General features: G+C 46.3%; 2 protein-coding genes across 5 annotated transcripts in view; one reads left to right on the top strand and one right to left on the bottom strand.

The window, feature by feature from the left end:
- The first annotated feature begins 3663 nt into the window (after nt 1-3663).
- On the top strand, nt 3664-9471 carry LOC114603114 (uncharacterized). The gene is made up of 3 exons (XM_077931998.1): nt 3664-4472; nt 4642-4746; nt 5064-9471. Exons 1-3 carry the CDS (start codon nt 4209-4211, stop codon nt 5163-5165), a joined length of 471 nt encoding a protein of 156 aa, XP_077788124.1. The 5' UTR covers nt 3664-4208; the 3' UTR covers nt 5166-9471.
- The window catches only part of PHACTR4 (phosphatase and actin regulator 4), an 83404-nt gene continuing 65102 nt past the window's right edge, over nt 7642-25943 (bottom strand). For all 4 annotated transcript variants that reach the window (XM_028738712.2, XM_028738711.2, XM_028738709.2 and 1 more), the window contains 10 exons: nt 25120-25284; nt 22675-23052; nt 17860-18430; nt 16166-16383; nt 15204-15363; nt 14550-14605; nt 13225-13286; nt 12300-12437; nt 10575-10651; nt 7642-10083 (listed from right to left, as the gene is read on the bottom strand). In XM_028738712.2, the coding sequence (XP_028594545.2) occupies nt 10068-10083; nt 10575-10651; nt 12300-12437; nt 13225-13286; nt 14550-14605; nt 15204-15363; nt 16166-16383; nt 17860-18430; nt 22675-23052; nt 25120-25284 (1841 nt within the window). In that variant the 3' untranslated portion in view covers nt 7642-10067. The remainder of the gene's footprint in view (nt 10084-10574; nt 10652-12299; nt 12438-13224; nt 13287-14549; nt 14606-15203; nt 15364-16165; nt 16384-17859; nt 18431-22674; nt 23053-25119; nt 25285-25943) is intronic.

Consider the following 25943-nt stretch of genomic DNA (forward strand, 5'->3'; position numbering starts at 1 on the left):
TTGCAGTCCATGGGACTCTCAAGAGTCTCCTCCAGCACCATAATTCAAAAGCATCAATTCTTCAGCGATCAGCCTTCTTGATGGTCCAGCTCTCACTTCCATACATCACTAGTGGGAAAACCATAACTTTAACTATCGGACCTTTGTTGGCAAGGTGATGTCTCTGCTTTTTAAGATGCTGTCTAGGTGCTGGGGATCGCCCCAGCCAATCTGCGGCCAGGGTGGGTGTGGCCACGGGCCATTTAATTTTGGCGTGGCGCGCTCACTCTTCCTTGCCTTTTCGGAATAGCACCGAGCTTTACCTGCGGTTTTCTTTCGGTCGTTTTTTTCCTGCTCTAGAAGCCTTTTGTTTTGTTTTGAACTTCGTTGCCTTCCCCAGCAGTGCTTAGCAGCCGGGCTGCAGCCACCGCTTCCAGCAGGGCCGGCTGCCTGCAATCAGATGTGACTTACGGCTGGGGAGCAGCGCGTATTTTCCTTGGGCTGCTGAAGCAGCGTCCACCGCCCTTCTGCTCTGCCTTTTGACTTCCCGCTCGCTAATTGCCAGGAGGCATTGCTTCAGAGGTCTCCCTTCACCACAAGCCTCAGATTGGGTGAGATGGTTTGGATCCCCTGTCTCCAGTTGCTTCTCCTTACCTCTCCCCCCCCTTAACCCTTTGCTCCACACACCCCACACCTTGCTTCTCTGTGGATTTTGTGAGAACTCCGCCCCCCTCCCCGCGGCTGTGCTCGTGTTTATTTGCATTTACTGTGTGGGTGCTTTTGAGGGTGTGTGCATCTGCCTTGTGTTGCTGCTGGTCGTTTTGGCTGTGGCACCCTCTTTTCATGCTTTGCTCTGCTATGATCTTGCTATGGCAGTTGTCAGTCACCATGTTGTTGGGGCCGGGTAGGAATGTTTTCCACGTGGCAAATTGACACCAGCCATTTGGTTTTCACCTACCTAGTAGCAATCCACAGCTTTTGTGAGGTTAGGCATTGCGTAAGCCTTTGTTTCGTTGGAAGGGAGGTTGTTGCCCCACCTGCCCCACCTCAGTAAGCGTATCCTGTTAAAGGGATCCAGGATGTGAATACTGTCCAAAGCCTGGGCATGGGCTAGGGCCATGTCACAGCCCCTACAGGGACCTATCTGACAAAAGTTATAGGGCACCCCCTATCCGTGGATTTACTCTTCCCTGCAGACGAGCAAGAGTCAAGACATAGCCTGGCTTCACACCTGCACCTAAGCCAAACCACTGACATCTGTAACCAATAAAGTTGTGGTCTATTTGAACCCATATTCAGTGTCAGTGTGATTTATTGTTCTCCTGGGAACTTTGTGGCATGCAAGCACAACTTCCGAGTAAGCATGCATAGAACTGGGCTGTCCTCTGTAGTTTCTGTTAAACACAGATATACTTTTTATTATATTATTATTTACCTATTATATTATTTATCAAATTTACATACCGCCCTTCATGTAAGGATCACAGAGCGGTTTGCAGTAGAAAAAAAACCACACCATAAGTGCGCACCCACCCACCACACACATAACACCCACACACCCACACACACCATTTAAAAGGCCATAGACTGTTTATTTCACAAAAGGCCTGGATGAGGAATGTTTTCACCTGGCACTCAGCTACTTTTGCATATGTATTTATAGGGCTGGGCTCCATATGACCCTTTGTGGGTCTGTAGCTAAAGTCTGCAGGAAAACAAGAGTTTGAATAAATATGCAGATCATCTCTCAGCAAAGAGAAAAGTAATCATGCTTTTAAACTTTTTCATAAACTATTGAGGAGCAGGGAGGTAGCAAAGTTTGTGGACAACGCTGATGGGCTGTTAACCAGAAGGTTGGTGGTTCGAGCCTGCCTAGGATTCCCACATTGCAGCCGGTTGGACTAGATGACCCCTGAGGTAAGGTTATCAGATTTTTTTTTCAATGAATCCGGGGACACTTTTCAACTTCAATGGATTTTGTATGGGGACTAATTTGTAAATCCGGGGACTGTCCCCAGAAACGGGGACATCTGGTAACCTTACCCTGGAGTCCCTTCCAACTCTATTGTGATTCCATGATTTCAGATGATCAAACGTGCGGATTGTGAAGGGCTCCACAAGAATCTCTCCAAACTGGGTGACGTTAAAATGGCAAATGTGTTTCAATGTAACTTAAGTGTGAAGTGAGGATGCACATGGAGCAAAATATCACACACACACACACACACACTCAAATAAATATTGTTGTATAAAACCATTTAAAATAATAAATTCAACAAAAAAATGTGAGCCCAAGGATTTTCCTACAACAACAATCCTATTCCTCAGTGTCTCAGTACAGTTTGATAGGATTTCTGATGCTGCTGGCATTCTTTAAGAGGGGTTCACTGAAGAGCAGCTCAAGATCCAGCTGACTACTGTCCTCGTGGGTATGAAAAGCCAGGAGATGGCTGGATTGCGGATGAAAGCTCTGCAGAAGTTTTCGTCCTGAAGGAGGTCAAGGAACATGTGAGTGGGCAATGAGGTATCATAACACATAACCTTTGTATAGAACCTTTGTATAACTGATCCCAGCGGGTTTTGCAGTTGGCACTGATCAGTTTGTTTTTGGCAGGTATTGGCTTTGCTTGGGAGTTCACAGTTGAGGCCATGAGCTTCCTGACTGAGCACCTTGCTGCTATGCACTAATTTATGACCATGGACCTCTATTGTTTGCTCCAACAGTTTATTAAGCACTTCACTTACAAAATGGTGAAGGTAAGGTACTGCAAGGATTGTAGAGAAGAGACTTGGGCCATTTCTTTTCAGCGTGTGAGCCAACCTCCTGAAAAATCTTGTTTTGTGAAAGGCGGAGTTCCCAACAAGTATCTCCTCTTGGCTATCAAGTGAGGGGTACTTGCTCTGTGAGGAAGTAGAGGTCTAGTGCTCCCAAGTGTATAAACAACTATCTGACTTTTAGAAGACATCTGAAGGCAGCCCTGCTTAGGGAAGCTTTTAATGTTTGATGTTTTATCGTGTTTTTCATATATTCTGTTGGGAGCCACCCAGAGGGGCTGGGGAAACCCAACAGATGGGCGGGGTATAAATAAAAATTTTAATACTAATAATATTATTACTACTACTAGTAGTAGTAATATTAATAATAAAAAATATATTTTCTTTGCGGGCACAGATACCGGCAGCAGCACCCTCCGCTATGGAATCCTCATCCTCACGAAGTACCCCCAGGTAGCAGGTGAGGTAAATGGTAAAGTCGTTCTGTTGCACACATTTTATTATTTATACATTTACTGCATTTCTAGGCCCCCTTTATCTTCCAAGGAGCTCAAGGTTCTGCTCCTCCCCATTTCATCCTCACAACAACCCTGTGAGTCAGGGGTCAGCAACCTTTTTCAGCAGGGGGCCGGTCCACAGTCCCTCAGATCATGTGGGGGGCCAGACTATATTTTGAAGGGGGGGAAATGAACGAATTCCTATGCCCCACAAATAACCCAGAGATGCATTTTAAATAAAAGCACACACTCTACTCATGTAAAAACACGCTGATTTCCAGACTGTCTGCGGGCCGGATTGAAAAGGTGATTGCAGCCTAACTGGCCATGTGAGTACTTTTTCCTGTTCTTTTTCAATGCACGTTATGGTGTGTGTGTGTGTGTGTGTGTGTGTGTGTGTGTGTGTGTGTGTGTTCTGAATGCAGGCTATTTATTCCACATTTTTCAAGGCAGCTTGAAGTAAGAAAACACCACCCTAGAATAATGTGGACAATGGATGGTCTGCAGGGGTTTGCCACGCCATCCACCTCTTTGCCAACCAGATCAGGATGCGGAATGGTCTGGCTGCAACTGTTTGCACCTGAGGATGTCACCCGCAGTTGCCACTCACTTGCCCACAGGACCCACAGCTGCAGCTCATTTGCGAGTGGGAGATACAGTACCCAAAGATAAAGCCATTCTCCCATGCTAGCATGTGGATTTGGTTCCCTCTGGTGCCCAAAGACAGGAAATGCTGGTCTTTGCCAGTCTGCTCACTTTCCCTCCCCCTTTTGACCAGTCCGTCTTGTCCCCCCCCCCCTCCCATTCATCTCCTCAGGCTTGCCTCAGTTTCCCTTTGTGGATAGTCTGGTCGGAGTCAGCATCTGACTGTGTTATTGTAGATGTTTTATCATTTTGATTTGGTTTTTCTTTAAGGGTTTCTTTTAAGGTTTACAGGGAAGGTTTCCTAGTTTCAGCATGGGGCTCCTCTGGACACAGGTGGAAAGGGGGCATGGATTTAATGTTTTCACCTTTGGAAGTGAGAAGGGACAATTTGTGGTCATGGTTCCTCTTTTTCCCCTGCTTTCAGGACGAAGCCCTGGTTCGCCAGTGGCAATTAGACACCTGGGGCTGCTGTGGGGCAGGGCAGGGCAGCGGTGGCATCCCAGCTTGCCAGAGGAAGCCATTGCAGAAGTGGTGAATGTCCTCATTCACCTGGAGGACACACAAGAGGTGGCAGAGGTGAGGGCCTGCATGGATTGTTCTCCGGAACCTCATGGACATGTCCACTTTTGAGGCCGCTAACCTCTCCAGCTTCTTCTCCTTCTCTTGACTCCCCTCCTCTGCCTATCTATGACTTGGGGCTTCTTGCTTTCAGGAATCTCACCCCACTTCTCTTCTTGCATTGCAGGCAGCAAAGGCTGCTCTGAAGCTGTTGGTCCCCAAAGTCATCTGGTGGGCAGAACCGAATGTGTTCCACCTGCACCATGCACCGCATAAGGCAGCTAAATATTTGGTAAGGTCGCCTTCATTCTTGGGATGCTTCTAGCTGCTTTGTGAGCTGCTGTAAGGAGAGCAGGGCAGCTTTGCGCAGGGTCATCCCATTTTATCTTTCCAACCGCCCTGTCAGGTTGGTAATGGGAGCGGCTGTGCCAGAATCCTCTAGATAAGCTCCTAGCCATGTGGCAAATTGGGCTCAGGTCTCCCTCATCCAGCTCCAGTGCTCTTAGTCTGTGTGTTAAACCACATGGGATGTCTTTGGCATTTAAGGTGGGTATAGGATATTCTCCTATGTGCACAAACCTGCCATTTCTCCTTTTTCTTTTCTGATAGATCAAGACGTACAGCAAGGACGTCATCCAGGGTGCTGCCCTGAGCTTATTGCAGCCTGCTGCCAACAAACAGGTATGTGTCCCGAGTGGCAGCACTGCTTGATGGTAAGTAAAGCAACATCCCTCCCTGGTAGGGATGGATGGACTCGCCTCTTGAATGATGGAAATTACAATCCAGGCATGCGGCTAGGCAGGGGACCAGGCACCTCCTGAATCTTTTTCTGAGTGCCCCATGGAGTGTCTCTGGATGGGTAATGAATTTGGAGAAATTGGATTGGTATGCAGTGCCCCTATGCATTCGTCCCTGCTCTGCCACAGTACATCATGGCCCTTGTAAGCCACGCCTGAGAGTGCCTGTTCTCCTCCTCACCCTCCCTTTGATTCCATAGGCCTTTCAGAGTGTGACCTCACTTTTTCCCACTGTCCCTCTAGGACACCAGGCTCACAACACGGCCAGCTTCATTATGGAAGAGGATATGTCTTCCTACTGTTCCTGTAAGTGAGGAGAAAATGCTTCTGCTGAGAAGGGTGTTAAATGAAGATAATTTACCGTATTTTTCGCCCTATAGGACGCACCTTTCCCCCTCCAAAAATGAAGGGGAAATGTGTGTGTGTCCTATGGGGCGAATGCAGGCTTTCACTGAAGCCTGGAGAGCGAGAGGGGTCAGTGCGCACCAACCCCTCTAGCTCTCCAGGCTTCAGGAAGCTATCCGCAAGCCTTGCTCCCGAAGCCTGGGTGCGCTGAACAGTTGCGCCCGGGCTTCGGGTAGCTCTGCGCAAGCCGCGGGAGCCCTCCCACGGCTTGCGGAGACCAGCCTGTTCTGGGGGCTGGGGTCGGGGGAAGCTCGGGCTTCCCCCCCAAAAAACTAGGTGCGCCCTATGGGCCGGTGCGCCCTATGGGGCGAAAAATACGGTAATGTTTGAAATGATCTGAAAGGGACTTCACTGCCCTCAAACATTCCCCCTATTGAATGGAATGAGTTTGCGTTGAGCTGGGGTGGATTACCAAATGTTGTACAGTTGAAGTGAAAAGGGACAAGAATTGTCCCTCCTCCAAAACGGAAACAACCACTGCTTGTGGACACTTGCAATGGATGAACCTATCCATTTCCATTTCTTGGTTTTGCAATGTTATTTATGATTTAATGCTCTTTGCTTTTGAAAACTGAATTGAATTAAAACTCACTCAATGTTTCACTGCAGAAGGAATGGCACAAATGGGAAAAAGCAAACCCAGACAACAAATGGTCAAATAGTATTTCTTAGAACAGCCAGCTGGCAGGGAAACAGTTCAGGGCTAGGAGGTGCCTGGAGGAGCTGGTCCTGGAGCAGAGCGGATGGAATGAGCCCTGATTCCTATCTCTCCCATTCAGGCAGCTTGATGGAATTACCAGGGAATAAGTTCCATTGAACTCAGTGCAATTAGTTCTGGGCAGACATGCAGAATACTGCGCAGTTAAGTAGCTATTCAATGTTGAAAATGCAGCTTGTGGCCTTCCCTTTGCATACTACCCAGCTCCCCAAACTCAACACTTTGAAAATTTAGCACAATTCCACTTTGTCTGAAGCTCCAGGCACCCTCAGCTGCCCCCTCTAGGTGATCCAGGATGCCCTTCAAGAGGGGGCCAAACACTCTGCCGTCTTTAGTATTGATCTAATTTCAGAAGATGCAGACCTCCTGTTCCTTTGAACTTTCTAAATTATCTAACTTTTTATAGTGACAGTCCTTGCAGAACAGTTCAAGGCTGCCCTCTAGTGGGTAGAAATTTTCTAGAGTGGACATGTTTTGGCCTGATTTTTGAAAGAACCCTGCACACCAGGGATGGGGAACCCTTTTCTGCCCGAGGGCAGCCTTCCAGGGGACAGGGGACAATGGCAGGCAGAGTGGACAGGATGCAGTTTTTTTGTATGGCACATGACATTCATAACACAAAACCAGGGGTTTCTGCACATATAAACTCACCCAGTGCTTTTTTTCTGGGGGGGATGCAGGGGTATGCATACCCCTAAACATTTTGTGAATCTAAATTTGGCCTCCTTGATGGGCAGTATTTCAATATGAATAGGAAAATGAGAGTACCCTAGGAAAATGAGAGTACCCCAAAACATTTATTTTTTAGAAAAAAAGCACTGAACTCACCTATATCTCCCTTTAAAAAATAATAATTCTACGACCGTTCAGGACAAGCAATTGCAGAGGAAATGAATGCATTACACTGAGTAGATTTGATATAATAATCTTCCATCTGTAAGACGGGGGGGGGGGGTATGTAGCTGTACTTTTTAGAAGATAGTTTTTACCTCTACAGGGAGTGTAGAGGTAGCAAACCTCTTTTTCGTTGGAAATTTAAAAACCTCTCCTTCCTTGGAGGTTTTTAAGCAGAGGTTGGATGGTCGTCTGTCATGGATGCTTCAGCTGAGATTCCTGCATTGCAGGGGGTTGGACTAGATGACCCTTGAGGTCCCTTCCAACTCTACAATTCTATGATACTATGACACCCCAAATCACTCTCTGTATCTGGGAAGTGACTGCACAAGAGGTCGACGATGCAACTGAGAGGGAGAAGAGAAGAGCAAGCTTTTTCTTTTCTAAAAAAAATTTATTCCATAAAATCTTATTGAAAGGAAGACAGCTATACAATGCAATGATCTGCTCTACAGAAATATATTTTACACACTTTGAAAAAGCAGTTCTGGCATGGAGCGCTTCAGCACTCCCCTGATGTCTACAATAGCTTCTCTCCTTGCACTCTTCCTGAAGAAACGCTATTCAAGTAGCAGTAGGAATCCTGTGGGCTCTCCCAGATGCTGGTCTCCAGCTCCCATAATCTCCAGCGTTTGGTTATGCTGACTGGGTCCCATAGGAGTCCAACAAATCTGGAAGACCACAGATTGCCCATCCTCTGCCTTAAAGGCAACAAAGCCAAACTCCACCCCTCTCGCCCCTTGCAAAATATTCTCACCAAGTCAGTGCTCAAGAAAACAAAAGGGTTTGGAGGAGGGGGAGAAAGAGAGAACAAAAAAGGTCATCTGAGGGGTAGGGGGTTAGGGGTAGAATGAAACCCTTGAGGTACAAAAGCAGAGTTTGAGATCTTTGTATCCCTGGTCTGCCCAGTAAGGTGACTAGGACATATTGGAATGGGATTATTGATGCTTCAGCACAGGGGTGGAGAACTCCCACCAGCATGGCCAATGGCCATAGATTATGGCAGTTATAGCCCAAGATTACCTGGAGGCACCCACTTACCTGTCTACTGCTGCCTTTAACAGTTGCATAGCAAAGAGTGTTCCAGGCTTTTGTCCTTTGCTCATGAAAAGGTATTCTGTTGGATTCAGATAAAGTGAGTGGTGCAGTCCCCACTAAAATCAATGGTTTTTAAAGTCTTGACAATCGTATTCCTATGGATTTCAGTGGGTTCTAAATTCATTTAATCTGGATCCAGTGCCTCCTGACACTCCTTATCTTATGTGATTGTTGCAAGATATAGCAGCCCTTCTTCTATTGCATCTTACCCACCAGAAGGTTTGGCAACTGGGTAGGCTTCAGCAGTATGTAATGGCCTCTTCTCAAGGTGAGGAAGCATAGAATGGCATGGGACACAGCCTTTAGCCATCTGTGCGCTGCCTACCCACTGGTACAGCATCATGTTCTGCAAGGGTAGCTTGTGCAACCAAAGCAGTTGTCAAACATGGAGCCACCTACATCCACCTTCCCCAAACAGAGGCTTGCCAAGTGATGTTGAACTACAACTCCCAACAGCCTCAGCTGGCGTGGTCAATGGTTGTGGGCCAACAACATCTGAAAGGCCTGAAGCTGGGGGAAGCTGACCTACGTTAACACGCATCCAAATCCCTCCCAGCCTCTCGCACGAAAGGGTGGCCAACCCTGCAACCCAGCAGTGGCTTGCAAAATCATTCAGAAACATTCCACGAGAGATCAAGGGATGCCGTATTTGCTAACGTTTATAAATATGAAAAGGCTGATTTCAAGCCCTTCTCAAGCATGTGACATTTGGAACTTCCAATACATTTTGCTACTTGACTAAGAAAAGGCAAGTTCCACTCTAATTTCAGAAAGTTTTTTAAAAAGAAAAGGAAGAATTCATGATTTTTTTTTTAATATACAATATATTCCATGCCATCTGCTTCCTGAAGGCAACTTGTTTTAGGCTTTGCAGTTCCTGTTATATAGGACTAAATATGCATAAGAAAAAAGAGGTCTCAACGTTACAAGTTTTTTTGTTGTCCATCTTAAAAAAATTGTCTAAAAACTGTCCCCCTCTCTCAAAATGCAGCATATGCCATTTAAGAACTATACAATTTTTCTGCAGGATGATTTAAAATTGGTCAGTAGTGATTCTGCATATTAAGTACATCCAAAAGACATAAGCAAAAAAACAAAAACAAAATCTCCCATAATGTGTCAGTTTCCTGCTAGGACAGTATTTTAAAGTTTCCTTTGTACAGAACACATGCACGCACAAGCACACACTCACTCTCAATCTCTCTCACCCACATGCACAGGCACACATTCTTGCTTCCTGTTCACTACCTACAAAGGCTGCTCCAATATTATCTCTTCCTTTGAAAAAGCCTGTGAAACAGATCAGAACATACTATTTACAGCAGAACAGGAAGAGGGGGGGCATTATCCATTCAAACGCTAGAGCTGTCCACGTCTAACGTGAGTCAGGGCACCCAGCTATAAGCAGGGGGTTATTGCTGATTCATCTGAGGTATAGTGTTTCTCCCCCCGCCGTTGTGATTTGATGGCACTTGACAGAAACTCCTTCCAATGAAATGCAACTTTTGGACAAGGCTCTCCCCACCCCTCTTTTGTTTCCCTGAAGAAGGTCATTTCCTGGATACGATCTGAAGGCAAATCTTAGACAAGCCTCAAAGGTTCCTCTTCAGCTCAGGAGAGGGCAACCAGCAAATGCCTCAAGTCATCAGCAACCTTCTCTGGCACATCTATCAGTGTTGGGGAGCGGGTTTTCTAAAAGATTCATGGCCGATGAAACCTGCAAGAGAATCACATTGTGCTTGTGAGAATGGCAATGGGCTTGGACGCCTCCCCCCCCCCCCCCCCGCTTTGGGTCTTGCATGCCGCATCCAGGTCATGCCCTCAGGACATGAGAACCACAACTGTCAAGCTCTCACTGCTAGATGGTGCTGGCCAACCATCAAATACTATCAGCAAATGTCTGCCTGTGTTGATGTCTCCATTGCCCCTCACCCAGAGCATACCCACTGCCTTCTTGGCTCCAGCCTGCCACACAACGTGCACCAAACATGGGTTTAGCAGGGGCATGTCCAAAGCTCACTAAAGATGGGAAATCCATGGGGGCAAGTTTCTGCCCTCTCCCCACCCCAAGATATCACACACTAGAGAGGCGATGAGATGCTGGTTCAAACCTGACCATGGCAAGGAAGGCTAGTGGGAATGCTAGGAGCTACTACAGTCCTACGAAAGAAGCATGGGAAGGAAAGTGGGCACCTCCCTCTTACACACCGTGTGAACTGCTTGCTCTCTTCGTGGACTTCCATTTCAGAGCTCTTGAACTCGTTCAGCTCCTTCCGGATGGCAGCCTAAATGGGGAGAAGTGGGGAGAAGGAGCCCTGTCAGTTCAGATCTGAGCACTTCCAGCCCTGACAGGTGCTATCCAATCAGCAGGGTGTCCCAGCTGTGTATGTCTGCCTTATGTCTATTTCATCCTATCAGAAGTAACCCAGCTTAGCCATTGTGCTGCACTTCCTCTTTGGATGTTCTGACCAGTAGCCAGGATCAAAGAACGAAAGGAAAGAATCTGTCAGGAGACCAGAAGGGGCCTGGGTGGGGAGGTGGGGAAACAGCTGGCAGGAAACACAGGGTTTCTGGCAGCTTCATTACTGATGGGGGTTTCAGTATGGTTTATTTACTTACTTATTATTTTGGTTATGTAAGAATGCTTCCCCTGCTTTTCTAATGCATAAGCATCACTTAAGGCGGCTTCCAACAAACAGAACATTTCATATCACATTCCAGTATCAAGACAAAACACCCTGCGATATAGTGTATAACACAGACAAGGAAGTGCAGATAGAATATTCACTTCCAACAGAACATTGTTGCACAGTTTTCATGCAGCCACCAAGAAGGCACTCACTCTTGCCCAGCAAACAAGCTCCCCTATCAAAGAGCCTCTTCAACAGATGCAAACACATGGACCTATAAAATAGGTGGCACTTCTTTGTGTAGGTGTACCAGACTGTTACTTATAACAAGCTCTATCAGACTATAATCAGTGCTGTTGTGGTCATCATGGCATTTGGTCCCCCCTTTGCAATATAGCACAGGAAACCTCATTATGCAGAGGCGGGCAAACGGATGGTGCTGCAAGAGGCATGAGACGCAGCTGGAAATGGAGGCAGCAAGGAGGATGTTCCTCACTGCCCAGAGGATGAGGAACAGAACAAACCCCTTGAAAGTTTGCACATAGGCAAGGCTCAACTTATAAGATAATGAAGAACATGGTGGTGAAATATAGCACTCTCCCAAGTGTATGGCACTTTTGCAGAGCACAAGAGAACAGGAGGTTCCTTGAGAAGTTTAAAATCTAGTATCTTGTATAGGTGAGCAAATAGAGAACTGCAAACAGACACAGGCAGGGGTGGAACGTGTATTTACTTCAGATGCACATACCTGAACCTAATTCAACATCCTGCTTTCATAGTGGCCGACCAGATGCCTATGGGAAGCCCATAAGCAGGATCTGAACTCAACTGTATTCTCCCCTCTTTCGGTTTTCAGCATCTGGCATTCAGAAGCCTACTGCCTCTGATTGTGGAGCTTGGATGGGAAGTAGGGATGAGGAACCTGTGTCTCTCCAGATGTTCTTGGACTACAATTCCCATAATCCCTGATCACCAGCCACACTGTTTTGGTCTGATGGGGGCTGGAGTGCAACAACATCTGGAGGTCACTGGAAGAGGAAGGCAGAGCAGAAGGCACACAGCCACAAAACACACACAGGGGTTTCATTACTGCAGGGACGAAAGACTTTGCAGAAAAGGTGGGTTTTGAAGGAAATGACAGGTGATGTCATACGAGTATTCTGAAAGGCAGCCCCAGTCCGTAAGGTGCAGATGAAGTCGTTTGAGAAGACAGGAGGCCTTGGACGTCTGAGGGTGGCAGAGATGCCTTGGGACAGGAGTGTGGAGAGAGAGGCTGGGCAGAGAGAGCATTTGCCTTTCTCACCTTGTCAGCAGGGGTTAATTTGGTCCATGGCTTGTCTGCTCGCCTGTCGTAGTCCTGGGCATCTGTTACCTCCACATATTCATTAAACCTCAGGATCTTCCTTGCCTGCAGTTCAGCCACAGTAGGCCTTTGACTAAGCTAAAAGGCAGAGAGAGAGAGAGAGAGAGAGAGAGAGAGAGAGAGAGAAAGAAATTGTGACTTGCAAGTGAAATCAGGTGGCCTGCTTCACAAGGCTAAAGTGGATCCTGGCACAAGCGCTGCACCAATCCAGTGTCACAAGTCCTAGCGTGGCAGCACTGCATATCCAGGTAGTTGCTCCAGTCCAGTGACTTGGAACAGTGTGGGTTGCCTTGGTGCATCTGTCTGGTGCAAAGCCTCCCAATAATCAGATATGGAAAGAGGAAGTGTGGTGTATGGTCAGGGTGGGTGAGTGGTTTTGTGAAGAGAAAACTCACTTAAGTCAACAAAACCAAAGATGCCTCTTGCCTTGGTGCAACCTTGCAAAATAAGGATTAACCCAAAACCCATGAAGAGCATCTGGGGCATGGCTCTCTCCGATCTCTATGCAGAGAAGGAGAGCTATTGGGGAGTCTCAAAAAGGGGTAGAAATATGGGGCAGCCTACTCTGTAGACTCTCAGGCTCCACTGTGCAGAGGCCAAGTGGTAGTTCGTGGAAAGTGGGGTAATGCATGAGGTGCAGGATCCGTGCCACAAGCTGACTCTTCACATGTAGGAGAGCAGTGTTTACAATATTACATTGGTGGATACTTTCCCCTGCTTCTGTGCTGTGCTTTGTATAAGTTTGTAAATGAAATAACTCTGTGCAGTTTTCTTTGTTGTTTGTAATGTTTAATGAAACTTTTTTACTTTAAAAAATATTAATAAAGCAGTACAGAATTCCCAGCAGCCCATGATGCCCCAATACCTTTCTGGTGAGCCGGCGCTTTATTTCCCTTTTTTCAGCTTGCCGGTCGGCCTCATTTTTTTCTGTGAAAGAGAAAAATGACTGATGATGTCTGAAACTTCTCTTTCCTTCCAACATGGTTTAGCATTAACAAATAAAATGTTGCAATTATTGCTCTATGAATGGTACACACCTGTCAATCAAGTGCTTCTACAGATTTGGTCTCTTGCATGAAGGAGGTATTAGGAACTTGGTGTGTATGTGTGTATTTGATACTATATAAAGGGAATATGGGTTCTCATCCACACCCAGCAAGATTCCTTATGACCCTCCATGCAAAAGTCCGTTCCCTTGGAAACAATTCGATCCACTGATTTTACTTTATACCACTCATTCCCGGCATGAAACAGTTTATTAAATGACTCTGGATAAATCCAAGCAGAGGAAACCAACTAGATTTATGATCTGACAATCCCTTACTAGAATTGCGGAAGAAGAATAGCATTTCTTGCCTTAGTCCACAGAACGTAGCAGCATGACATTACTGAAATGTTTCTTCTGCACAGGACCTGTCCCTGAAGACAGTTTAGAAACTTCAACTGGTGCAAAACATGGCAGTTTGATTTCCTGCTTGGCCCCACCCCACCCACCAGGAATCATGTTATTTCCACATCACTGACAATCTAAATTGGCTGCCAGTGTGTTCCTGGATCCAGTTTACGGAGAGTTTGGAGTTTGTTTTACATTTAAAGTCCTATGACTTGGGCTCCGCCTTCTCCACATGTCCTCCTCCTTAGGTTATCTGGGGAAGACTCACTCGTGTGTGGCATCCCTCTTAGCTCAGGTTGGAAGGCCTTAGCAGGTAGGGCTTTTTCTATGGGGCTAGAGCCATGGCTGTGGATCTCTCAGCTCAGAACATGAATTTAAAAACAGATACAGCTAAAAAAAACCACCCACCCACCAGTTATAAAAATTTTTTAAAAGCAGGCCACCATATTAAAACAGCATGGCGTTATTAAAACAGCACTCTTCCTCCTCTTCCTACAACAAAAGGCGGTTCTACCACCTGCAGTTGCCAAGCGGGAAGAGCTTGCCCTGTGCGCTATTCATTAATTGCAATCCAGATCACCTACTGCAGCATATGGTCTGCTGGAAATTCAAATGAAACTTTCCATGCAAATCACAGGTACGGTAGCAAGAATGCTGCACGGCAGGAATAGCAAGCAACGCTGCAGCAGCACAGTGTTTGGGACAGCAGCCAAGGGACAATGCCTTGGAGCCAGAGTGCTATAGAAATGATCTGAATACTCCTTAGAAAACAAGCACATGGAGAAGCTTCTACTTACGTTGAAGTATATTCCTTTGCTCCAATTCTTCTGCTGTTGGTCTCTGACTTAATCGCCTAATTTAAGAGGAAGCAGGGGCAGAAAGGCAAATCACAATTGCATCCTTTTAGGACAAAAGCACAAAAGAAGACTCTGACACCGACTACAAGAAAACCTTTGGCTTTCCCCATCTTTCTTTGCACTAAGGTAGTTTGCACGTAACCATGGTTTAGCACTATGTGGAGGAGTCGCAATGAGCCCGAGTAAAGTGTCAGGCTCACACACACTGCTCTTTTCCTGTACAGCTCTAGAACAGCAGAGATGGTTATATTTTATTCCTGTTTTACTGTGTTTTGTATTTCATTGCCTTGTATTTGCATCACTGCGGTTAGTGACTTTTGTGTACCATTCGATGGAAAAGCAGGATATAAAACGCAAGAAATAAATGAATACTTAAACAGCAACATGTCTGAATGGCTCTGATTTCAGGAAGCAGAGAAAGTGTCTTCCTGCTTCCAGTGCTGGCAGGCCAGATGTGCAAGATCTGCCTAGGACTGCAGCTGGGTGCATGGCTCTGTTTAGTGCAAATCCAGAGAGGAAAACGGCCCCTACCTGGGACATTTCCCACACAATCCCTAACTGGGCCCTATTGCACACTTCCTGCTGCCTTCCTACCTGATCAGTGTCGTCCCAATCTGCTGGCGGATTTCCTGCCACTCTTCCTTGCTCTTCCGAGGAAACGTGGTGTTCTCTTCTGGTAGCTCCTGCCTGGGAGCCATGTGGCCCAGTTTCATGGCTAGGGTATCTTTCCTCTTGACTTTGTTGGCTAGTGCAGCTTTGGAAAGAGAGAAGGAAAAGGAGATCTTGTCACAAAACAAGCAGAGTGGCTGACCCCCCAGCCAGCTGTACCCTCGCATTACCATTTTGCTGACAGTCACAGCATGGACAAGTCACAAAGCAGGAGGAATGTGCCACTGCAGCAAAGGAGCACCTGTCTCCTAATGCAAAGCATGTACAGATATAGGCCTTTTTGATCTTGCACCTCAGGGCCAAAGTAAATGTGACATAACATTTATGTATGTTGCTTAAACACACACACACACACACAAACACAAGCACACACAGCTGCAGGGAGGGGCCCTGATCATTAATGGGGTCACAGCAAGTGTGGGGAAGGAGAGGTGCACTGTTTATTCTAGGTCTTGAAGAGGCTTCCAAAGAAATATATACAGGACTTAAAACATGAATTAAACCTCAAAAACACTTAAACCCCCTGGATATTTAATAACACCAGATTTTTTTAAAAATAGGAGAGCAGCATTTTCAGGTGTCTGAAACTCAGCAAGGGCAGTGGCCTGTCTGACTTCTAGTGGGAAGGAGTTCCACAGAGTTGGGCCCACAGCACTGAAGGCAGGGCCTTTAACCTTTTCCTCTCCTGCTGTGGATGTGAGGTTAACATCCCCTTTGATGTTAGTGTTGGCACTGGAGAAGGGGAAAAACACACAACGACATCAAAGAGGGGTTCCCTGCCCCCAAGGCAAACAGCACCTGTCCCAAAGAAGGGAAAGGGTTAAATTCTCCCCTGCATTTTAGCGGCCCTCTCTGGAGTTAGTTCTGTCCAAAAGTGAGAGCCTTACTGTTATGGCTGTCATCTTCTTCATCCTCTTCCTCCTCCTCCTTGTACAGAATAGGTCCCTCAGAGTCTGAGTCGCTTGGACCCTCCTCTTCATCCTGTACTGTCTGGAGGCTGAGCCTGGGAATGACCGTAACAGTGGGAGACTCTCCAATGTAAACATGGGAATTGGAATGATGCACATCCTCTTGGACACCTTCCTCCTCTTCATCATCGTCTGGACTAACAGAAAGGCACACAATTGAGATTTTTAAAACAAAACACTCCAGGTCAGCCTTCTACAAGCATGCAATTCCATGCATCATGGTTTTTTTCTTCCCTTGGCCTTGATTCAGTAGAAACTTATGGTTACACTTCAGGACTCCTTTCTGACCTCGATACCTGAAGAGCAATTAACCGCCAGTGGCTTCTCCCAAACTGGTGCCCTCCAGATGTTTGGGACTGCAATTGTCATCGGCACCAGCATGACCAAGGGTCAGGGCTGATGGAGGGAGGAGGGACAGCAAGCTGCCCACAGCTCTGGCAACCATTTCCCCATGCAATGACTAGTCAATGTGTATTACACAGAACATGCTTTACAGATTTCATACTGCCTGCCAAGCTCTATTTTCAGAGCTCAGAGTGCTGGATATTACAATCATGCCCCACTTGTGAACACCTTAATAAGCTGTTATAATTATAATTAATTGATTGGTTGATTGATTGATTAACTTTGTATAGTGCTCTTCGTCCATAGATCCCAGGGCGGTTTACAACACAAAATTACAATATAAAAACCACAAAATACATAACAAAAATGAGAACAGCAACCAATAATCCCCCTCCCACAACACTTTTAAAAGGGCATTGGATGTCAATCAGCCCAAGGCCTGGTTGAAGAGGCAGAAGTTATCCTTCATGCCACGTAAAACAAACATCCAGAAGCTGCTTAGGACTCAACAGCCCAAGAAAGACTATACCTAGGCAAGTTAATACAATCGTACCTTGGTTCTCGAATGCCTTGGTACTCGTACATTTTGGCTACCGAACGCCGCAAACCTGGAAGCAAGTGTTCCGGTTTGCGAATGTTTTTCGGAAGCCAAACGTCCAACACGGCTTTCGCTTGAGTGCAGGAAGCTCCTGCAGCCAAGTGGAAGCTGCGCCTTGGTTTTCAAATGGTTTCGGGAGTCGAAAGGACTCCCAGAACGGATTAAGTTCGAGAACCAAGGTACCACTGTAATAAAATAATAATAATACCAAGTTGAGCATTAAGGATTTTGGTGCTCATGCATCACAAAGTTCTTTGTGTGCCTCCCCATTTGTGGTATTGTCCTCCCCATGGAAGTTCTGCTGGCACCTTCATTACACACCTTTTGGCACCAGGCAAAAACCTTCCTTTTCAACCAGGCCTTCAGCTGATTAATATTCTACAGCCTTTTAAACGTGCTTGGGAGAGGGGAGTGGGGCTATTGTTTTATTGTTTCTGTTTTAACTATTTATTTGTGCTTTTAACTTGCATTTTTATCTTGGGAACTGCCCTAAGATTTTTCGATGAAGGGCGGTATATAAATCTAATAAATAAAAATAAGTAAATAAGAGTTCAGAAATAGCTTATCTCAATAAAGTGTTGGGCATGCAGCAGCTGAGACTTGGAGTGGGAAACAAAAGGACAAACGGACTGCACAGAGCTCCACACCAGCAATTTCAAGTCGGACTCACACTTTCAGCATCTCAATAGTAACCGGCAGTGACTTCGTTCTGCCCAGGGTCCCGTTGTCGTCATAGGAGCCTTCGTTCTCAAAGAGCAGCGAGTGTGCCCTGTGTGAGCCTTCTGCTGGCGGCGTTGATGGCAGGGGGCTTGTCAGCGCTTGCTGGATGCGGATGTGGAGCGGGAGTGGGGGCAGCCGCGAAGGCATCCGAGGCTCTCCAAAGCCCTGCTCGGCTATCCTCTTGCCTGCATCTAGCACGGACAGCCCTTCCTGCGGGGTTTCCGCCCGCAGTTCAGAGGGAAGGGGAGGCTCTGCCCCAGGGGTGGAGGAAGGCGAAGGGACATGGGCGGGTTCTGGAGGAATGTGCGAAGGCAGAGGTGGCGAAGGAGAAGGCGGCGGGTGAGGTGGCAGCATGTGCGCCGGTATCGAGGAAGGGTAGGACGACCTTTCATTAGGCGACTTGGGAGCAGCAGCCGATTCAAGGGATGAAGGCAAGTTTAATGGGATGCCTCTCTTGGGAGGCAAAGGCGGAGAAGGCTTAGACAAAGCTGTGCCACTACTGATCGCTTGAGTCAATTCAGCTAGAAGAGAAGAGAGGAACGCTTGTTAGGTATGGTTACAGCAAGCACCCCAGATCACACAAAGGGGACCCAGACCAGGCAAATTCCGGAGAGAGGCAGGACCTTTCCATGCCTTCAGTCCTTACCCCAATGGAAAACAAATTGCCAGGTACCTACAGGTCATTGGGTGGCGCTGTGGTCTAAACCACTGAGCAATCAGAAGGTCGGTAGCTCCCGTTGTTTGGCCCCAGCTCCTGCCAACCTAGCAGTTCGAAAGCACGTCAAAGTGCAAGTAGATAAATAGGTACCACTCTGGTGGGAAGGTAAACGGCATTTCTGTGCGCTGCTCTGGTTTCGCTAGAAGCAGCTTAGTTATGCTGGCCATATGACCCGGAAAACCTGTCGGAGAACAAACGTCGGCTCCCTCGGCCAGTAAAGCGAGATGAGCGCCGCAACCCCTGAGTCGTTTGCGACTGGACAGGGGTCCTTTACCTTTACCTTTTTACAGGTCATTGGCAGACAAATGGGGCAGAGAGCCAGCAAGGTTGAACGGATAATGAATGGAACTGTAAAGTTTTGTTTTTCCTACTCATCCTTTTATTGATGGCTTTTTCCTCTTTTCTTGCCTCATATATTTAGGTGCTGCTGTTTGCACACTGTTAATTTACAGAGTTTGGCTGTTAATGTTTCGCTAGCTTAGTTAACCAAGCCATGATTTATTCAATGAGGGTTTCTTAAACTATGGTTTGTTTGATCAACTGGCTTAATTATGTTTAATGCAAACAAACCACAATCTAAAGTCATGTTTTCATTGTTGACTTGCAAACCTTAAGTCTACTTTAATGATGGCTTGGCACTAGATGCAAAACCACCACCCTTCAGTAACCATGGTTTGTTTGGCTGCATGTGGGGTACCTCTGGATGCTGCTGAACTATAACCCCCATCATGCCTAGTCACTGGTCATGCCTGCTAGAGCTGATGGGAGATGTAGTTCAGAAACATCCAGAGGGCCAAAGGTTTCCCACATCTGACCCAGATGCTCACTCAACTATAAAGCCACAAGGGGCAGGTGAAGCTGGAAAACAAAAGAAACTTTGGAGATACAGGCTATGGTTTCTTTGATCATCTGTGGGGAAACTCCTGATAAACTTGTGGTTTGTTAAGGAAATCCTGGCCTTCCCCAACTTGGTGCTCTCCAGCTGTTTTGGACTACAGCCCCAGCCAAAACAGCTAAACTGCAATGTGACAGTTTTACTCTTAAAAAGTGGGGTGTAAAGGCATTTAATAAATAATAATAACCATTAGATTTAGATCTGTGATCAAACCCGTGTTATAATTTTGGGATGTCACTCTCTCAGCCTCAGTTCCTCAACTTACCCCCATCTCAAAAAATTAAGAGAAAGCAACAACCTTGTATAGAAAAATGACAGCTTTAGATCACAGTCATACACTGAATACTGGATTTTTACCTATTATTCTACAGCAAGGTAATTTCCAGTCCACAGGCCAATTTTGGCCCACCACAGGTCCAATATTGGTCCACAATGCTGTTTGCCCCAAACCACATCCACCCACCCATCAACTGAAGTGCCTTGTTACATCAGCTGATGGGCAGGATGACGGGATATAATTCGACACTGGATGTGAGAGCAGGGAACAAGATAATGCAGTCAAGGCTGCAGGATTTAATCCCTGCTCATCACTCATTCATAAATATTATCTTAGCCCTTTGTTTTCTGCCTCTCCTGGGGCTTTCTTGATCACATCAAGCTCTATAGCAAAAGCTCAAATTGTGACATGTTCCTCCCTGTGGCCGCCCAAACAGGTTCTAGGGGAAGGACAGACTACACCCTACTACTCCCGTACCCCCTCCCCTTTTACATATGTATTGAAGATTTCATACACACCTGATTCACCACATCAATATTCTAACATGGATGCCTACATACAGTGGTGCCCCGCAAGACGAATGCCTCGTAAGACAGAAAACCCACTAGACGAAAGGGTTTTCCATTTTTGAGTTGCTTCGCAAGACGATTTTCCCTATGGGCTTGCTTCGCAAGACGAAAACGTCTTGCAAGTCTTGCGATTTCCCCCCCGCTCCCCCCCCTTTTCTAAGCCGCTAAGCCGCTAATAGCCTTTTAGCAGCTAAGCCGCTAAGCCTTTAATAGCCGCTAAGCCGCTAAACCGCTAATAGCGCTAATCCGCTAATAGGGTTGCTTCGCAAGACGAAAAAACCGCTAGACGAAGAGAATCGCGGAACGGATTCTTTTCGTCTTGCGAGGCACCACTGTACTTCATATTAACATGGGAAGCTGGGTCACCTCCTTGCTTAGTCTGATGGCTCTGGTTTCTGCTTTTAGTAAAGAGTGTTTTCGTTCCCTAGAGTTTCATCCACAAGTGTGCCATGTTTATTTCCATGGGATGAGGCGAGTCCTCTTTGTATTATCTGAGTCAGTCGTCCCAAACTTTGTGCCTTCTAGATGTTGCTAGACTCCCACTCTTTCTGGTCCTGGTCAGCATGACCAATGGGCTGGGGTGTTAGAAGCTGGAGTCTAACAACATCTGGAGAGTCACATGCTTCAGGAAGCCTGATCAAAACTATACCTACAGACCAATCCATTTCTGTCTCTGAAGTTCTACTTCCATGCATCCCCTAACACACACACACACCCCAACCCCAAGTGCTATCTGGCCAAGTCCCTTCTCATCGCTTTATATTTATGCTCTTCCCTTCATATGAGATTGTAAGGTAGGGCTCCGCAAGCGATACAGTATAGAATTTCCTGCTATCATTACCTTCTTTGTCAGAAACAAAAGGCACACTACACCTTACAATGTGAGTACATGTGCGTTCAGAGTAGGATTGCGAAATCTACCACACACTCCCACTGCGAATTCTCAGCAGGTGAGCAGGAACAGGTGCAGTCTTGGAAGATCTGTTTACGTTTCACCCCTCCTTCTCCCCACACCCTCAAACCGCAGGTGTTGCATAGCCCTTCCCTATATACTGCCAGGCTGTGAGTGCTACAGACATTCTTTCCGAAAAGCTTATGGCAACCTGCTCTTGTTGGTTACATTCCCTTGCCTTTCTTCCTTCATGGCATTCCATTTCTAAACAGCTCAGGTGAGTGGCTTTGTTGATATACCTTTGAACTGTGTTAAGAGACACATTGGGAAATACAGCACTGGCTTGGGCCACATATTCTCCACCTATCCTTTACAATATATGAAGTGACCACAAAAAAAACTTTGCTTCAGAAAACTAAGAGTTCTAAAACCTGACCAGCATCTAGAGGGGAGGAACAGCTAGAAATCCCATGAACAGCTGTAAACTTGCAGGGTGAACACTACACAAGTACACACACCTACAGGCATGCAGTACTGTCTTACTACATGTTCATGCTTGGCCTGTGATGAGCTGTGCTGTGTACACGGCACATTTCCACAGGCTTATGCAATGGATCCTTGCTGTTTGGAATGGGAAAGAGTTACCAGGAGCATTGCAGAAAAGGTAGGACAGTTAAGAGTCTAAGTCACAGAACAGTCCTGCTCATGGTGGCCATGCCAAAAGAACAGCAAACTTCACAGCCAATTAAAGACCTATCTTATTCCTGATGTTACCCTGGAGGGTAACCTATTGAAGAACAGAGGCTTGAGAGTTTAGGACTGCCTGTCTCTTTCTCTCTCACACACAAACTTCTTTATGATGGTCTTATATGCTCCAAGTTTTAGTGCTGTGTCTTTGGAAAAGTTTCCTAAGATACTTACAACAGAGGTATAAGGAGAAAGGAAAGTGGCATCAGGAGGCCTAGCAAAGCAAGAGAAAGGAATAAGAGGCTGTGTAGAGCGTGAATGCAAACCAGATCCATTCAGAAAAATAAAAGATCCAGAGCATGTGTGCCATGATCTACTCCCAATTGGTAACAAATAGACAAGAGTGAAACAATTATTTCCTGTATCTCAGCATAACACTTCATGCATTTGATGAAGTAGCCCTTGTAGACTTGTACCACAACAAATGCGCTAATCTAAGGACAAGTACAGACATTAAAAAGCAAAAGAAAAATGTGGAAAACTGAGTAATTATATATATATATATATATATATATATATATATATATATATATATATATTTGGTGCTTTGTCTTCAGGCTTTGCCCCATCCACACTGAGCTCATATCAACTACAACTGCAGTAAGAATCAAGGAAGGGCCTGGAGATGGAACAATGCACAGTGCATACACAAAGAAGAGCCACTTACCTATTAAGGGGTTGCTATTCCTATTCATTGGCTTGGGAGGTGGAACAGGGGGTTGCTTGGCTGGTGCTGCCATGGTAGCATTCGTAGCAGCAGTAGTGCGAGCATTTGTGAAAGCAGAGGGCACAGTCCTAGGGGCTGGGGAGGGAGCAGTGGAAAAATTGACCCCTTTTGCTGTGCTGGTGGCAGCCGCAACTGTGGAGGGAGGCATAGTCCTTGCGGTGCTGCTGGGAGGGCCAAGATCCCTCGCCTGCACATTGCTCGTTTCCTGAGAGGAGGATGACAAAGGTCGTTTCGGGGGAAGCAGAGGCTGTTTAGGAGCATGAGAATCATGATGGTGGTGGTGCTCCACTTCTGAATTGGGATGGCCGTCCAAGGTTCCTGCAATAAAACATATTTTGCTTTTGTTTTCAGTGACATTATTACAATACCTAGAAAAGAACTTCTCATCTCAGGGTAGCTCACTGTTTGATCATTATAGGGAGCATCATTAAAGGGAGCCAAACCTTTTAAAAGTACTGTTATCTGCCCACTTGACATAAACCCATGAGCTTCCTTACATACATGAAGGAGAGGGTTGTGGCATCTTAGAGACTAATTCATCTTTCTGCCGAGTATGAAGGTTTGGACCACAACTTACTTCCTATATAACATGGACCTTCTGCCTCTAATGTAGCTTTCTTACCTGGTATCCTCCGGATATTTTGGATTCCAACTCTCACCAGCCCCAGCAAGCACAACCAAAGCATCTAGCAGCCACCAGGCTGAGGGGAAAGAGTAGTGCCCACAAAAGCATTGGCCACTGTAAACCAGCTGGCCTTAAGGTGCCTCACACCACTCTCTTTGAGTGGCTACAAGCCAAGAGCATATCCAGACAATATGTTTTGCACTCCTGATTGGGCACAGCAGCTGAAGGTTCCTACCCATGACACCTCCAGCACAGGGACCCTAAAAAGCCACCATAGACTACATAGATACCACAGTGCATACTGGTTTCTGCCAGCCATGCCAACCAGTATTCATCAGCAGAGTGTTTAAGACCTTGCATGCCTCTGTGTGTGATACAGATCAAAACCAGCAAGTGTTTCCCAGTTCCTGTATTTACAGTGAAGAAACTGTGCTTCTCCATACATTGTTGGACTCCATGATCCCTGACCATTGGCTATGTTGCCTGGGGATGATGGGAGAGGGAATCCATCAATATCTGGAGGGCCTGAAGCGTCTCCATCCCTGATTTAGAACTTTAGCAGGGATATCCTGAAATTTAAGCATTTATGAAAACCAGTGAGTAGGATTATTAATATGCTAACCCTAACTATGCTTTGCTCCAGTGATAGGATCACTTCATAGCACCCCAGTAGTCCCTTCAGGCACTCCTTTCATGCATATATGAACACACACCCTGCCATCACCAACTGCTTTGTGGCCTGTTTGTACATGGCACATTTTTTGGAGTGTTTTTAGGTTTCGTGTTCAAAATTAAACTTGCTTGTAAGCTGCCATCATATGAGATGGAAAGGGCTTAAACTAATAAGCGCCTCCACTTATCAGAAAACAGGAAGCAACCTTAAGCGGATTCAGATCCAGTTCAGTATTGTCTACACGGGCTGGAAGTGGCTCTCCAGGGTTTCAGACAGGGGGTTTCTCCCACCTCTACCTGGAGAGGCCAGGGATTGAACTGGGGATCTTCTGCTTGCAAGGCAGATGTTCCACCACTGACCTATGACCCTTCCCCAATGAAACAGCAATAGAATTAGGTGGTTTTAAACTCTGGATTTAGTTGTTTTATTGAGGGAGCCCTCTTTAAATGGCAATGCTCATTTCTTCAGAATGTAGTTAGCCAGACCTGCTGCATTTGGGGACCCTCCTGCTCATTCCGCTAAGTGAAGCACTGGACTTCTACCTCCTGCCCCAGCCCTGCCTTTATGGCACCACAGACTTGAAGAGCATTCTAAAAGTGCTGAGTTTTTGCAAAGAGGGCCTCTTCCTAGTAGTCAGGAAAAGGATCCTAGGCACTGTTCTCAGTTTCCACCCAACAGTTCCAAAGAATTCTGATTAAGCATTAAACAATTGTCCCTGGAAAGGGGTGGGGAAGCTGCATTGGAAAGTCTTTGCAGTTATTTATGTGCTGTTTGTTGGAGGAAACTTAAAAGGTTTCTTCCAATTTCCAAACTAGAGTTCAAGGTGAAGGCTGGCACTCACCAGCAAAGCGTGGGCAGGAGGAGACAGAACGTCTGATAATAAGAGAGATAAATTGGGTGGGGCTAACCCTCTGGAAGTGAAGGTGTGAGTCGCTTGGGTTAGAAACTTGTGTGAGAATGAGGAAATCTTCATGGGTGGGTGTGCTCCACAGGAGAGACCCAAAACTGGTATTTTCAGAGTGAAAGCCTGATAGTTAATGAAAAACACTTCTCAGAGAGCCACCACTCCTGCATCCCAGTTTCTCACCTTGTGAATTCTTCAGCTCCTCTAATGGAACAGGCTTCTTAAGGCTTGTTCTTTTTCCAGTCTCTTCCTCCAAATGTGCAAGGTTGACAATCCCAGAACCGTCAATGGGGATAGTGTGTCCATTTTTCAAGGCATCGTGGCTGAGTTTGTCCGGCTCCTCCTCATCTGTTTGGGTTGTGGGGGGAGATAGATTAAATAAATAAGAATTAAGGAAAGCACAGGCCTGAAGATTGAGGCAGGAAATTGGTCAGGAAGGAAAAGGTGTACATACCATGTAACAACAAGCCTGCCAGAAAAACACCGAGTCTGCAGGTGGTGGCTGAGGAATAAATATTGGGGGCTGGGATTTAAAGAAAGAAGGCACCTTTGAATATGCCTTAGCTGAGACTCCTGCATTGCAAGGGGTTGGACTGGATTACTCTTGAGCTCCCTTCCAACTCTACAATTCTATGATTCTGTGATAATGTCTTCAAGTAAAAAGGATTGATGAGTGGCGTTGTTAAGGTAAAATAACATCTGGTCCATTTGTCATGACACAGGTGGGGGAATCCCAAGTATAGCAGCTGGGGCAGCCCTTCTCGTTTTCTAGCACATTTTTCTTCAACACAGTCAAAAGGCTGAGGGCCCTATTTATTTAGACCTGACATGCGAAGCTTACAGAGGAATGCAGTCACACTGCAACCGATGGAGCTATACAGCCTAGGAGCTTTCATCTATTCTAATTAAACACCAGAGAAACTCAGAGACAGCAGCCAGCAACCCCAAAGAATTCATAATGTGCCTCTAGCCTTGACAAAGGTGGGAAGCTTTTCCCTACTTTCTCG

Source organism: Podarcis muralis, chromosome 7 (assembly GCF_964188315.1).
Source record: "Podarcis muralis chromosome 7, rPodMur119.hap1.1, whole genome shotgun sequence".
NCBI lineage: Eukaryota > Metazoa > Chordata > Lepidosauria > Squamata > Lacertidae > Podarcis > Podarcis muralis.